The 16,457-nt window shown below is 42.4% G+C and overlaps 1 protein-coding gene across 1 annotated transcript; it reads right to left on the bottom strand.

Moving 5' to 3' along the window:
- Nucleotides 1-520: 520 nt before the first annotated feature.
- LOC149427753 (tartrate-resistant acid phosphatase type 5-like) lies at nucleotides 521-15,025 on the bottom strand. Its single transcript, XM_089667703.1, has 4 exons — nucleotides 14,750-15,025; nucleotides 10,573-10,700; nucleotides 7,087-7,432; nucleotides 521-3,238 (listed from the first exon to the last, which is right to left on the bottom strand). The coding sequence occupies exons 1-4, from the start codon at nucleotides 15,020-15,022 to the stop codon at nucleotides 2,999-3,001; spliced, it is 987 nt and encodes a 328-aa protein (XP_089523829.1). The 5' UTR covers nucleotides 15,023-15,025; the 3' UTR covers nucleotides 521-2,998.
- Between the last annotated feature and the right edge of the window lie 1,432 nt (nucleotides 15,026-16,457).

A 16,457-nucleotide genomic window follows, 5' to 3' on the forward strand; every position in this document is an offset into this window, starting at 1 on the left:
CACAATAGTTGGACTTTTTGTGGACATTAGATTACTGTTTCAAGGAAATTTCTGATTTCTATGTTAGATTTTAGAGTAGCGTCATGATCTAAACTATCAGAGTTGCAGTGGTTTGCACACGTAATTTTATTTGCATTAGTTCCTTGACTGGCTTTTACCCACTTTTTGTAGGTCAATAAATGGACTTTAGTCTGCGGACTTTACCGTGTTGATGGCTTTCCTTTGTTGGAATTTCATTTGAGCCGAGCTTGCAGGAGCTACGAGTCAGAGCACCGCTGGTCATTATTCCTCTGGGGGATGTAGTGCTGCTCATTTTTTCTTTCCTTCTTAGCACCTTAGTGTGGTATGGCAAATATGAAAACCTGGGGGTTGGATTATCTGCTGACAAGGTCACTCTACCCTGATCTTGTTTGGGAAAATAACAGTGACCGTTGCTTGTACCGCATGCAAAAGGTGTTCGGCGCTAACTTGGTTGCAAACACACTATCCTCAAACCAAGCATGAGACACAATTTATAAACTCCGATGTTCTTAAATCCTTTACTTCATTGCTTAATCAACAAAATGAACTAATCATTTACAGACCCATTATTATATTTTAACAAATCTTTCAGATCTGCAAGTTTATTACAAAAAAACATAGAACATCATTTAAAAACAAAAGCCATCAGAGGTTTGCAAAACACACAAAAATAAACAAAAGATTTGCCAGTCAAACAGCCCTTAAAATTGTTATGAAATTAGAATAGCACTTAGGAAAAAAAAACATTAAAAGAATAATTAAAAGCAAAACTTTTTTTTTTTTTTTAAATTTATTTAGCATTGGATATAGTGGAAAGGGATTAGAACCACTGTGTGCCTCTGTTAGGGAGATTCACCCTATCTATCCGGTTTACCATCATCGCTGAGAGTGAAAGTGAAAGAAATTCCCAGATATTGGATTCCCACCAGAACAGGAATAGAGGGGAAAATCTTCCAATGGGGACAGTAGTTTTGATGACCCTGGTCACAACCAGGGAATTCCTCACTTTGAAGGAATTTCCTCTGACTTCCCATTTCAGCTATGGGACAGGAACTGAGGGGAAATCTCCCCAATAGGACACAGATGGGGAAATAGAATCTGACAGGGGTTAAAACCCTCTCTTACAAATCCAATCCATTTTGAAATGAAAACAAAGGTTTTGCCTTTAGTTCTACTTTAAATCTGATTGAAATGTAATAATTTGAAAGTTTAATTTAAGTTTTTAAAAAAGGTATCTATTGCCTGAAGATCATGGAGATGGACATTTATGAGTCAGATGAACAGAAAATGCAGCTATTATATAAACCGAAACTAGCAACAGAAATGTAAGTATGATGGTCTGATGCCCAATAAGGCCACAAGTTCCAAGTGGGCCAACTAACTACATTATTCTGTTGGGAGACATCATATTTTCTAAAATGGATGTCAATACAGCATTGATTCTGTGAACTTGAAAATGGAATCTGCGAGTAAAGAAATATGGGGGCCGTCGTTGCCGAGATACATTTTAAATCCTTAAAAATTTTACAGCATGTTTGTTCCAGGTCTATTACTCAAAAAAGTTGAAGCTAAACTTAGCCATTCAACTAGTATTTTCAGAAATAGGCCATCAATGGCATGCCCCATACTTCTCTCATGATAGTAGAGCTCTGGAAGGAGGAGGGTTTGTGAGGTAGATTCTGCATTTGGTTCTTCAAGCAATGAAGATTTCAGGTTATTGGAGGTCTTCCCAAGTTCTGAAGATGCTTCACTCCACCTTGTTTACATGACAGGATTAGAAGGGCAAGTCAAAACCTTTGCAAACTTAACAGGCTTGCCACCAGTTTTCCGCCATGTTATTCTACATTAACTAGTGCTGGTGTTCCTCCTGCATCATAGAACATTACAGTAGGTGGTAACTAATGTCCCATTAGCTGAACGTTCATGGTAATATACAAATAAGACAAGGCCTAACATCCTAAGGGAACCTTTCAAGAATGCTACTGGAAGAAGGCAGGATATAGTCTATGGCTCCAAAGCATGGAGTTCATATGAAAAGGCAAGCTTAATTCTTCCTGTTGAACTGTGCGGTTCCCAAACTACATGGGTTCATCCAATGTCTCCACCTACTCAAATGTTCACATAATTTTCAGTACATTTGAATTTCCAATAAAAACATTGAATAACATACGATTTCATATACTAAGTGCACCTTGGACTTAAACTGCCCCTGAAGACAAGGAGCCTGCCCCAGGAGCTTAAAATGCACTGTGCCCTTTGTTAAAATGCAAATGCAATACTTGGTAGGCCTTTTCTGTCACCTATGAAGGATGTGTCAAAATACCCACAATGTTTATATTCCTACTTCAAGGCTTATTTATAGGATACGGACTTCAACAAGACGGCCAATGAGCCTTCTTCTTGAGGACAACTAAAGTGATAATCTCTTTAGTTGTCCTCAAAGAAGAAGGCTTGGTGGCCATTTTGTTGTGGTCTATGAGCTAGAAAGGGACTGCAGTGGTGTGAGAATTTCTGTGACAGCAGAAATCGCTCTGCACATGCAGTTTATTTATTGCATTCTGTGATACTGAGTGTGAGCACCCAATGTCTGCCATTTCCTTGAAATAAGCCAGGATTTAATAAGGAATATAAACATTGGGAGTATTTTATGTAGGGTTCATGGGTGACAGTAAAGACCTGCAGGTATGGCATTTACATCTGCAGTATATTTTAAACTATTAGGGTTTGATGTCTGCATGGGCCAATTTATGTAAAAGGTAAATTTAAAAATACAGTATATGATCCATTTAGATTTTTGACACATGCCTAGATTTTTTTTTAACATGAAAAACAGTCTGATCTTCTTGGGATTCGATTGAATCAACATTTGAAAGAAGGGACTCCAAGTAACGCACTCTGCAGTAATGCATACACATAGAATCATTTGATCCAAAAAGAATGCCATTATGTAAACAATGTTTCTCTACAGCAGCTAAGGTTACAGCTTCCGTGGATGGAGGGTGGTTTGGAAAAGACTTTTGCCTCCAGACTGTATGTAGGTTATATTCAATTCTTTAGCGGTAACCTTCATGTAGACAAAACTTCCCAAAGGTTCCTCTTCGCCTTGGAAAAAACGCAAGTAGCCCATGGGAACGGCTTCCTTGTGCTTCCGTGAATTTTCTAAGAAGTTTCCAGCCCCACTCAGCACATATCCAATACCAACGTCATCCTGCAGATACTGAAGCACAAGAACATAGAACAAGAATATAGATATAGTGAAAAGGTTTTGGTGACTTGCTGATCTTATTTAAAAAGTCCTACTCTGGGATCAGTGTAATCCCCATCCCCCTTTCTGCGATTGCTGGAATAAAATATATATATATATATATATATATATATATATATATATATATATATAAACAAATGCATATTTATATATACAGTATCTCACAGAAGTGACTCCACCCCTCACATTTTTGTAAATATTTTATTCTATCTTTTCATGTGACAACACTGAAGAAATGACACTTTGCCGCAATGTAAATTAGTGAGTGTACAGTTTGTATAACATGTAAATTTGCTGTCCCCTCAAAATAACTCAACACACAGCCATTAATGTCTAAACCGCTGGCAACAAAAGGGAGTCCACCCCTAAGTGAAAATGTCCAAATTGGGCCCAATTAGTCATTTTAGTGTTACAAGGTCTCAGGTGTGAATGGGGAGCAGGTATGTTAAATTTGGTGCTATCGCTCTTACTCTCTCATAATGGTCACTGGAAGTTCAACATGACACCTCATGGCAAACAACTCTTTGAGGATCTAAAAAAAAAAAAAGAACTGTTGCTCTACATAAAGATGGTCTAGGCTATAAGAAGATTGCCAAGACCCTGAAACTGAGCTGCAGCATGGTGGCCAAGACCATACAGCGGTTTAACAGGACAGGTTCCACTCAGAACACGCCTCGCCATGGTCGACCAATAAAGTTGAGTGCATGTGCTCAGCGTCATATCCAGAGGTTGTCTTTGGGAAATAGATGTATGAGTACTGCCAGCATTGCTGCAGAGGTTGAAGGGGTGGGGGGGTCAGCCTGTCAGTGCTCAGACCTTACACTGCACACTGCATCAAATTGGTCTGCATGGCTATTGTCTCAGAAGGAAGCCTCTTCTCAAGATGATGCACAACAAAGCCCACAGTTTGCTGAAGACACGCAGACCAAGGACATGGATTACTGGAACCATGTCCTGTGGTCTGATGACTCCAAGATAAACTGATTTGGTTCAGATGGTGTCAGGCGTGTGTGGTGGCAACCAGGTGAGGAGTACAAAGACTTGCCTACAGTCAAGCATGGTGGTGGGAGTGTCAAGGTCTGGGGCTGCATGAGTGCTGCCGGCACGGAGGAGTTACAGTTAATTGAGGGAACCATGAATGCCAACATGCACTGTGACACACTGAAGCAGAGCATGATCCCCTCCCTTCAGAGACTGGGCCGCAGAGCAGTATTCCAACATGATAACGACCCCAAACACACCTCCAAGACAACCACTGCCTTGCTAAAGAAGCTGAGGGTAAAGGTGATGGACTGGCCAAGCATGTCTCCAGACCTAAACCCTATTGAGCATCTGTGGGGCATCCTCAAACAGAAGGTGGAAGAGCACACGGTCTCTAACATCCACCAGCTCCATGATGTCATCATGGAGGAGTAAAAGAGGGCTCCAGTGGCAACCTGTGAAGCTCTGGTGAACTCCATGCCCAAGAGGGTTAAGGCAGTGCTGGAAAATAATGGCAGTCACACAAAATATTGACACTTTGGGCCCAATTTGGACATTTTCACTTAGGAGTGTACTCACTTGTTGCCAGCGGGTTCGACATTAATGGCTGTGTAATTTTGAGGGGACAGCAAATTTACATGTTATACAAGCTGTACACGCACTAATTTACATTGCGGCAAAGTGTTATTTCTTCAGTGTTGTCACATGAAAAGATAGAATAAAATATTTACAAAAATGTGAGGGGTGGACTCACTTCTGTGAGATACTTTATACACACATACCAAGTAAGGTTAATAATATAACTTAGACTACAAAATCTTCAGTTCTACTCAAACTGTTGTGGAGTGTATTCATTTTTGCATCAGCCAAAGTACTACATTTAGTATTTTTTATGACCTCCATGATTTTTACTACAGCACCAAGTCTTCTAGGCATGGAATGAAAAATTTGGCGACATATTGCAACATTATTTTTTTCCCCATTCTTCAAGAACGACCTCTTTTAGAGCCTGGATGCTGGATGAAGGTGATGCTCAACTTGTCTCTTCAGAATTCCCCATAGGTGTTTGATTGGGTTCAGATCAGGAGACATACTTGGCCACTGAATCACTTTCACCATGTTCTTCTTCAGAAATGTAACAGTGGCCTTAGATGTGTGTTTTGGATTATTCACATGTTGGAAAAGTGCACGACGACCAAGGGCACGGAGTGATGCTAACATCTCGTCTTTCAATATAGAGCAGTACATCTGTGAATTCATGATACCATCAATGATATGCAGTTCCCTGGCGCCAGCAGCACTCATGCAGCCCCACAGAAGGACACTGCCACCATGTTTCACTGTAGGCGCCATGCATTTTACTTTGTGCTCCTCAACGCCATACAGTTTTGAAGCCATTAGTTCCACACAGGGGCGGACTGACAACTCATGGGGTCCCCGGGCCATAGGGGATCATGGGGCCCCTGTGTCCTTGCCCAAACGCAAAAAAGCCTATGGAAAAGGTACCAGGGGCATCTCATGGGGCCCCCTATTGACCCCGGGCCCTCGGGCAGTGCCCGAGTTTCCAAATGGTCAGTCCGCCCCTGGTTCCACAAACCTTTATCCTGGTCTCATCACTCCAGAGAACAGAGTCCCAGAGTCTTTTTCAGCATGGGCCCTGGCAAATTCTAGGCGGGCTATTTTGTGCATGGGCTTTAGGAGAGGCTTCCTTCTTGGACGACACCCATGCATGCCATTCCTTTGCAGTGTACGCTGTATTGTGTCATGGGAAACAATCACCCCAGTTTGGCTTTCAACTTCTTTAGCTAACTGCAGTAAACTTGCATGGCGATTTTCTTCAACCCTTCTCATCAGAAGACGCTCCTGTCGAGGTGTTAACTTCCGTGGATGGCCTGGACGTCTCTGTGAGATGGTTGTAGTTCCAACTTTGTTAACGTTTTGTATAACTTTTGTTATAGTATTCTGACTGATAAGTAAAGCTTTGCTGATCTTCTTGTAGCCTTCACCTTTCTTGTGTAAATAAAATTATTTTCTTTCTCAGACCTTGTGAAGTTTCTCTTCCATGTGGTGCCATTGCTGACAGCATGAAATGGGAGGGGTTTTCTTTGTTAAGTAACTCCCTTTTATAATCAACTGTCTGTTGGACGCCTGTTTAATGAATAATTAGACTCACCTGTCGTTGAATTCTTGTTAATTCTGATTTTGTTGCCTAAAATTTAGCTTTGCTCCTAAGCCTTACATTGGGGTGTATTCATTTTTGCAACATGGTCTTGAAATAATTTGTTAGGAAAAATACTTGTGTGCGTGCAAATTAACAAATCTTGCTTGCAATCAATGGCCCATATTTGCGGGAGTATTTTGTAGTATAGGGTCCTATAGAAAATGTTAATTCTGAAAGGAAAGTTGAAGGAATTACTAAAAAGGCAATTAAAAATATGTCTATCATTAGTTTCTCAATATTCTTGGGAAATTAGAGGTGTGAGAGAGCCCCAGGAAATCAGAGTATTTATATTGTAAATCACTGTGCAAACTATTGGCACTATATAAATCCTGTATAGAAATAGAATAATGGCTTGTTAAACAAACAGAACATAACCATGCATCCCCATATCAGCCAAGTACAACCTGCTTATGTCTTGACTTCAGTTGTCTGCGCTAAAGAGGGCAATAAGGTATTTAAATACATATTTTTATTTAAAATCTGGCATCAAAGCTCGGACGTTGTTTATGAAATCTGCACGTTATGTCTTTACTGGAGTATATCTTTAAAATTATAAAAGGGAAGAAATTCTCCTTTTCACACACCCATTTACCCTTACCTGCATGTTATGGTCATGTCCACACAGATAAGCTGTCACGTTGTATTTCCTAAGCAGTGGCTCCACATGGTGCAGAAGGCAGTGGGTAGGGCCATGTTCAGCGATGGACCATACCGGGTAATGCCCCACCACCAGTAAGTACTCCTCCTTGGCTGTCTCCAGTTTCTTTGTGAGCCAAGCAAGCTGTTCATTGGCCAACATTGGGTTTGCAGCACCTAGCGGCTGACCTCCATGGAAGTCATCAGAGTTGCCACACAAGACTATGGTGTCCAGCATTAAGAGACGCACAGACATGTTGGTGGTTGGAATCTTGAAGACTAGGTCATAGTACAAGTCTGGGAATCTCCTGTACAGAGAGAAGGAAAATGTTAATCAATGTATTCGGGAACTGTGAGGGGTGCCGTTTCATTGCAGAGCACTTCTGGACACAAGGGTCAGCCTGTGATACAGTGGCAAAGCTAGACATTCTTTCACCCAGGGCAAAGAATCAGTTTGGCGCCCCCCACCTGAGAGAGTTCTCCATCCACACACACCCAGCCCTCTACGCAGAGATTGAAGATCATGTGTAATAAATAAATAAATACATAAATAAGTCCTAAGATGATAATAATAATACACAAAGTTTTGGTAATAGTGACTCGCTGCACATGTAGCATAGAGACCTACATAATCGCCATATAGGTCAGGTTTGAATTATTATTATTACATCGAGTTTATATAGCGCCAAAGGGTTTGCTCAGCGCTCTACAATATAGGGGGGACAATACATGGCACAGTACAATAATAACAAACAACGTACGAGGGGTAAGAGGGCCCTACTCTTTCGAGCTTACAATCTAGGAGGGAGGGGGTAGTGGTACAGTAGGAAGTGGCTGAGGGGAATGAAGTGGTGGGAGGAATGAGGGAGAATGGCCGTTAGGTGAGGGTGGGGTAGGCTTCCCTGAAGAGATGGGTTTTGAGGGAGCGCCTGAATGTGAGGAGGGAAGGCGACAGTCTGATGGATTGGGGCAGTGAGTTCCAGAGGATGGGGGAGGACCTGGAGAAGTCTTGCAGTCGTGCATGGGAGGAGGAGACCAGGGAGCAGGATAGAAGGAGGTCCTGTGAGAATGATGCCACTTTAAGCCTTACATCCATAGGAGAGGCACCACCTGAAAAATAAGTGAGCCAAGAAATGGGTTTTAACCACATCATATGACGTCCTTGGGTTGAAGTGGTTATACCGGGAGGATGCCTGCTGCAGGCATCCTCTCAGTATCAAAATTTTTTGCCACAGATTTCCTGTTAGGCAGAAGTGATCAAAGTGGCCGAACAGCCCCTTGATCACTTCTGCAGGTGGCAGAATGGTGTCCCTCCCGCCACCACCTTTCCCAAGCTTTCCCGTCTGATTGCAGAGCTCAGGACTGCTGTGTCCAGTGGTGATGGTGGAACTAATGTTGTTCCTCCCTCTCTGTGGTCCTGGAAACTGTTAGCAATGAGCCTTTAATCACTTCCGGTTTTGGTTATTTGTTTACTTGCCTGTTAGTGGCCAGGTAAGCAGTTGATCAGACATTGGAGACCAGAGGAAGAGATATGGGGTCTAACAGACAAATACTGTGTGACAAAGAATTGCAAATTGCACCACCTTTATTCTCTAGGACCTCTGCCAAAAATAAATAAAATACTAATAAATATATATATGTAATATGTTTGGGGGTTCTGCGTAGTTTTCTACCAAAATACATGTTTTTACATGTAGGAAAGAAATGTCAGAATTGGCCTGGTGGAGAACTGGTTAATGAGGCCTGCTTCTGTGTGTTGTTGTTCTTTCATGGCGGCACCCCTCCTAATCCGTTGTGGAGGTGCGGCTTGAAATAGCCTTACTGTACAGTCACGGTTGGCTTATTAAAGGCCCGGTGGGCTTTTTTTCTTTTGTGGCGGTGCTGCTTCTAATCTGCCACAGAGGTGAGGAATAAATGAAGAGATTTCAAGCCTCACTTCTGGCTCAGATTAGGAGGGGCACTGCCGGGTAAGAAAAAGTGAATTATTAAAGTCCCGAGCTGGGCTCTCCTCTTTTGTAGCATTCGCCGCCCCTCCTAATCCACTGCAGAGGTGAGGCTTGAAATCACTTAGGATTGTAAAAGACTTGGCAGACCTTTTGGTGCCCCAAAGACAGAAATAATGTGCCATGTTTAGTGCACCGCGGTGAACAATGGGTGTGACCAAACTGTGTTAACAGTGGGACTTAAAGGGGCATGGTGAAATAAAACAAAGCATTCTTATACCAATAAAATATGCTAAAATGAATAAAACAAAATGTCCTTGCAAAAATATGAACTTAGCCTGCCTTAATGGTGCACGGTGTCAGTAGGGCAGAGGAATGTGTCAGTAGGGCAGAGGACGGTGTCAGTAGGGCAGAGGACGGTGTCAGTAGGGCAGAGGACGGTGTCAGTAGGGCAGAGGACGGTGTCAGTAGGGCAGAGGACGGTGTCAGTAGGGCAGAGGACGGTGTCAGTAGGGCAGAGGACGGTGTCAGTAGGGCAGAGGACGGTGTCAGTAGGGCAGAGGACGGTGTCAGTAGGGCAGAGGACGGTGTCAGTAGGGCAGAGGACGGTGACAGTAGTTTATTTTTTTACATTTTTTTTTTTTCTTTTTAAACTACCGTATGTTTAGAAGCCCTTTTTGGGGGCTTTGGGGAAATATCAGGGATCTAAAAACAGACCAATGATGTCTCACTTTTGATTCAGAGAAAAAGTGACTGGGGACAGAGATTACCCAGTCCCCTCCTCTGCAGCCTTAGATGCACTGGACAGTGAATAGGAAAAGTGCTCTATGCTGAGCGGCTTCCCATTCATTCACAAACTGAACCATAGTAAACAGTGTTTACTATGCTTCGGTTATGAAGGAACACAATGAGTGATCGGTACTAATTACTCTCTATGTTCATTCAGAAAAGGATGGGGCCAATAAATGAAACATTTACCAGCCCCTTCCCCCGCTCTCCATTCTGAAAACCCCCCCGCAGCAGCCGGTGGGAGATCTGGGGGGGGGGGCACCTGCACTGTGGGGGGTGGCAGAAAGAGGAGAGGAGGGGCGGTTTACTAGAACCAGCTGTATTTTTCTCCTGCAGAAGCTGAATGCTGGCTTTCAGCAGCTGCAGGAAGAAAACAACCTATCAGTTCTCGTAAATGCCGCCCCTCCTGTCCTGGTGTGCCAGGGAGGCCGCATGGGTCCCCTGGAGCATGGGTATGATGGCACCCCTCTCGATGTGGCGCCTAGGACACATGCCCCCATAGTGTCGGCCCTGCTGTGACACCAGACTTTATTAACAGATGGTGCTGCACTCATAGTCTGAAACTACACCCTTGGAAATGTTCTCTCATAAAAGTGACAAATCTAAGAAGATAAGACACATACCACTATCTACAACAACCCCATCCTTACAATTCTCACTGCCATGTATACATATCAGATCCCTACCCAAAAACTGCACCATACAGTGGGCATTACCATCGAGAAGATATTTTGGAGTACGCCAACTGAGCCGTGATGTTCCCATAGTGGTCATGGTTTCCAGCGACAACATACCAGGGGACGTTGCGTAGGGACTCTGCATCAAACACCGACTCAAAGCTGGTCTGTAAAACAGAACATAGGGAGCTGAGAGGCCCACTGGACAAAACACAAACAATGCACTGACTACAATGCAAACCACTTACAGTGTATCCCCAGTCATTTTGTAGGCTGGTTTTAGATGAGGTTGCATCAAGTAAACAAATTCCAAACTTTCCATGTTTTACAAGTGCATGCGTCCGCGATAATTGCCAAAAACTACAGTGCCCAAAAATTCCCATGGGCAACACTTTAAAAGCTTTTGCAGCTCATCGTTTGAGTTGACTAGGAGCTCTTGTGCTAGAGTTATTGTTCTCACTCTGACGTTCATGGCGATAGTCACACGTGTGGTTTGACGGCGGTTTACATATGTGTGCACACCCTGGGCTAACGTTGGCATTTGCACAGGTGTGCAGGACAACGGGGTTACAACTATATATTTATTTTAATATATTATAATTTTATTTTTTTAAAGTTTTTTCATTTTAAGTTTTTTATTTTTACTTGATTGTAATCCCATACGTGATAGCATTGGGCAGGTGACAGGTACTCTTTATGGAGACATTAGGGGTCTAATAGACCCCAATGTCTCCCCATACCTCTCACCATCTAATGAAGCACAGATCAGCTTGGTTAGATGTGTCATCTAGTTGTACTGCACAGGAAATGGTGTATCTGAAATCAGAAGCGATATCACTTCTGGTTTCTCTGTTTGCTGTGAGACCAAGGCACATCCATGTCTTGATCCCACATGCACTGTCCCTTCCCTAACCGGTGGGGGGGGTACTGCGCTGCCGGCTCTGTGAAAGTGATCAGTGGCTATGGAGTTGCAGCCATCAGCTTGTACTTAAAAGGTTCACTCTTTGGACGTATGTAGTATGTCCAAAGAGCTGAACCGGTCATGGTAAAAAACAATCCTTCTGCTTTTAGATCCACTTTACGATTGGGAAACTCATTAACCAGTTGCCGCTTGTCCCTCCTGGTGGACACCACATGGCTTCCTTTCAGGAACACGCATTGCGCATGCCCGGAGGGCCGCGCTGTGGCTCGATCTGTCACCAGCCGTGTACCTTGGACACGGTCGATGACAGATCTGTATACTGGCCCCGTTTCCAGTACCATGTGACCTGCTGTGACCAATCACAGCAGGTCACATGACAGTTGTATACAATGGATGGCTTCCTTCCATGCCATCCATTGTATACAAGTGTGTCTAGCTGTGAATGGTCACAGCGATCACATGCACAAGCTGGGCCAATCACAGCCCAGCTGTGTCACGTGATTAGCAGTGGCCAAATCACAGCTAAGCACAAAAAAAAAAAAACCTGAATGAATCGATTTCATTCAGGTAAATGCTTGCTTATAGCAAAGTAATTACTTGCTACTGGTATAAGCAAATTGTGTAAAAAAAAAAAATACTGATCACTTCCCCAAAGTAGTACAATGTTACTATGGTAACATTATACTACTTTGGTCATAGTGAAATATGAAAATATATATATATATATATATATATATATATATATATATATATATATATATATATATATATATATATATATATATCTCTATCTTAGAAAAAAAGAGAAAAAAAAAATCAATAAAAAATTAAAAATAATAAAAAAAAAATCTATTTTTTATTTTCGTACTGTCACCAGTGTCCCTGACCACCTCCATGCCAGTTATATGATGATGCTGTACTGCACTGGTGACAGTATGTAAAAAAAAAAAAAAAAAAAAAGTGAAAATCGTTTTTTTAATTTCTTCATTTTCCAACAGAACCAATTGAGTACTGACGTGATACTTTTTTTATTTGCAGGAACACTTAATTTTCCAAAAAATGACAAAAAAAAAAAAAAAAGGGGACAACTCCAAAAAAAACTCGCCATGCCTGTTATGAAATATGTTGGACTGTCTACTTTGACATATGCCATATGGCGTCCACCCGGAAAGCTGATGACATTTGCCGGCCGCCATTCAGCCATAGGGCGGGCGGCAAATGGTTTACCATGTCCCTTTACAGTAATTTATGCCTTTAATGTGCACTTTATAACATATTAAAAGACTTTTTTTTTTTTTTTTTTTACTTTTTTATGACCTCCGGAACGGATTAATTGGTTTTCAATGCATTCCTTTGCAATACGAAAATTCGTAAACCGAGGTACGCCTGTATAGCCAAAACTTTATTGTTTTGGATATAGTAGAACATGTTAACTCCTACCAGGTCATTTATTTGTGGTTTGTGTACCATTTTGGAAAGTTCTGTTCATTTATTGTCTCAGAGACACAATACGAAATTAGAAATTCTTTCCCAAAGTGAAGGAATTCCCCCTCTTGCACATTTGTCTCTGAAACAGGTTTCTACATTGGAAGATTTCCCCTTCCCTCTTGTTCTGGGGACAACTCTGGGAGTGATCCTTTTCCTTCCATTCACAGCTTTGAGCAGCTTTGGGGACAACTCTGGGTTTCCCCTCACTTTCTTTCAGGTGACAGTGATCACCAATACACGGAGAGGTATAACACTTTCCATAGGAGACACAGACAGCAAAACAATATGACAGGTATAGCTAAAGGCAAAACCTTTTTTTCTTATTTTTTGATAGAATGGACAAGTATTAAGACCCCTGTCAGGTTTTATTGCTGTCTGCACCCCTATTCACCTTCTCTAGTTGTCCTGTTTGCCATTATCATCGAACGTTTTTTTAAAAATCCTAAATTTTGGGTTGTCCCTGGAAGAGTAGCAGTGGGGAAATCCTCCAATGGGGACACTAGTTCTGGTGCCAGCCAGGGTTCTACTCACTTTGGAGAGATTTCCTATTGCTTCTTGTTTTGGCTATGGGACAGGAAGTGAAGAGAAATCTCCCCAATAGAACACAATGGCAAAAAAACAAACAAAAAAAAACCACAACCTGACCAGGGTTATAACCCTCCCTTACACTATGCAAAATAAAAAATAAAAAAAGTTTTGCCATACATTCTTTATTATATTTGGCTGGAGAGTGAGAGGAAGAAGCACTACACGGAACCAATCAATTAATGGGCTTACCAGCATCATGTTGAAAGGAGGAGAGAGCAGAGTGACAGAGAAATGACCTAATCACGGTGCTGCTGCTCCTTTCACAGTCCAGTCACAGGTTGTGTGCAGGTCCAGGGCGACCTGGGCTCAGAAGAAGTGTATTGAATGATGCTGGCCTACAGACAGAGGTTATCTAGTGGCAGATAAAAAATTACTGTGGGGGAAATCTAGGATTAAAAAAGGTGAACGTTGCAGCAAACACTGGTTTCATTATTATATCTTTTAAAGCAGAATTCCAAGCAGAAGTAGAAGCTCCGCTTATCTGCCTCTTCCCCCCTCCACTAATACAAGTGAAGGGATAGACAATTGGAATTGTCGAATGTTCTAAGAATGGCCAGAACAGTGGCTGAGGCCATTTCCCAACATTGGACTAGGGTCGGTTAAGCAGCATCCATCCCTTCACTAGTATTGGCTGACACTGGAATCGCTCGGACTCATGCTCCCCCCTTCTCACTTGCCAGTGGAGTGATCCTTTTCCTTCCATTCACAGCTTTGAGCGGCGCCATAAAAAAGGTATACTTTTCACTCCCCCCTCCGCTGCCACATTTGCCACTTTTTTGGGGGGCAGCAGGTTTTCGAAAGGTACCCACTCCTGCTGCGGTGAACTGAGCCAGAAGTTCACCCCCCCCCCCCAGTTCTCTAGGATACTTCACAGGTCACGGAAGACTGCGGTCCATTCACAAAGCCGCAAGGCTTCACTGCCGGTTTCCCTTAGTCAAGATGGAGGCGCCACCGCCCAATAGCCGGTTGAAGAATCGGCTCGTGGTAGGGACAGGGTAGGGACAGAGCTGGATCCCTGGCCAGGTGAATGCCCTAATATCACAAGCCAGCAGCTACAGTATTTGTAATTTTTGGGAAGAGGGGGGGGGGGGGGGGTGCAACTCTGCTTTAATCATGTAAAAAAAAAAATATCCATTAGTTCCTTGGGCCACAGTTTTAATTGCCACCGTGTCACAGAACCCCACCACCACCCTATTACACATGAATTTTGTTTCTCACCTTAAACCTATCTGAGGTGACATCCTTCACACCTTCATAGTAGAAGTTGTCTCCAACAGACACGATGAAGTCGGCTCCCCATTTTGCCACAGTTTTGCCTAGCTCAGCTGCGACCAAGGTCTCCTGCTTGGTGTAGTATGGAGGGAGGGGTAGACCGCCCCAGTCACCAATCACTGCGAAGCGTAGAGAGGAATTGGACTCTGTTGGAGGGTTTGAGATGGTCTTTGGTGCCACACATGGCAGGATGGCCAACAGAAACACAAACTTCTCCATTGTGAACCTGGGTGTGGAAAAGATACACAATGTTATGGTACCAATTTAGTAAACAGGTGGAAAGTATGGAACACTGGAACCTTCAAGACTGGCAGGTTCCAGACCTTTGGGCAATGCCTGGAAAGCTATGATCTTAAAAATAAGTGGGTTTATCCAATAAGACGAATAGGCTAAATTCACCAAGACGGAGGAGTTATTTTACCACCACTACATATTTTTTCAGCCTAAAAATTTCTGCTAAGAAAATGTCCAATGCCCAGTCTCATACAGCCTACCACCTGTGCATCCAGGCCATTTTGGACACACCCTTCATCCTGTATTTGGGGCTTCTAAGAGAATGCTGCCTGGTACTTCATCATTAAAGCGGAATTTAGCCCTGAAATGTAAAACTTACTAGCAGGATGGACATTTATTGCAGAAGAGATATATTATCCACTTAAAGATTTTCTGGCACTTTTGGTTTACAAATTTAAAATCAGTATTTTTTACTAGAAAATTGCAAAGAGACCCTACAGAGTAAAATGTCGATCGTTGCAATTTTTTAGGTCACATGGTATTTGGGATGTGGTTTTTCAAACAATTTTTTGGGAAAAAAATACACTTTTATGAATAAAAAAAAACAAAAAAAAAACACAATATATACCACATGTTGTTTGTTAAATATGAAAGATGATGTTACGGTGAGTAAATTGATACCAAACATGTCACGCTTTAAAATTGTGCACGCTTGTGGAATGGCGACAAACTATGGTACTTAAAAATCTCCATAGGTGAAGCTTTAAAATTTTTTGCAGGTTACCTGTTTAGAGGTACACAGGAGGTCTAGTACTAGAATTATTGCTCTTGCTCTAACCTTCACGGTGATATCTCACATGTGTATTGTAAACACCATTTAAATAGTTGTGCGCAACATATGTCTGCGCTCATTTCTGTGCGCGAGCATGGAGGGATGGGGGTGCTTTAAAATTCTCTTTTTTTTTTTGTTTACAATGTCTCTTTATTTTAAATTTTGTAATCACTTTTGTTCTTATTATAAGTAATGAAAACATCCCTTGTAATAGAAATAATGATGGCAGGGCCTCTTTAAAAATATCTGGGGTCAAAAAGACCTCAAATCTCTCTTTTACCTTTAAAAGCAGAAGATTTAAATTAAAAAAAAAAATTGTTTACATCTGCCCCAGACTGGAAGTGACGTCATGACGTCACACTGGTCCTCCAAGGCCATAGAGGCGATCAGAGACGATAGAGTCTCTCATCACCTCTGTGACCAGCCGACCACATTGTTGGATCATTTCTCAGACATGCCAGTTGAAACAGTAAGTCTGAGAAACACCGGCGAGCGGTGGGAGGAGACATTCCCCTCCCGAAGTCCTCTACTGAGAGCGATCCAGTGGCTAATGAGCCGCTCGGACCACTTTCATGAGAAAGACGGCAA

This window comes from Staurois parvus, unplaced genomic scaffold, assembly GCF_062004578.1.
Source record: "Staurois parvus isolate SC_StPar_1 unplaced genomic scaffold, SC_StPar_1.0 ptg003520l, whole genome shotgun sequence".
Taxonomy (NCBI): Eukaryota; Metazoa; Chordata; class Amphibia; order Anura; family Ranidae; genus Staurois; species Staurois parvus.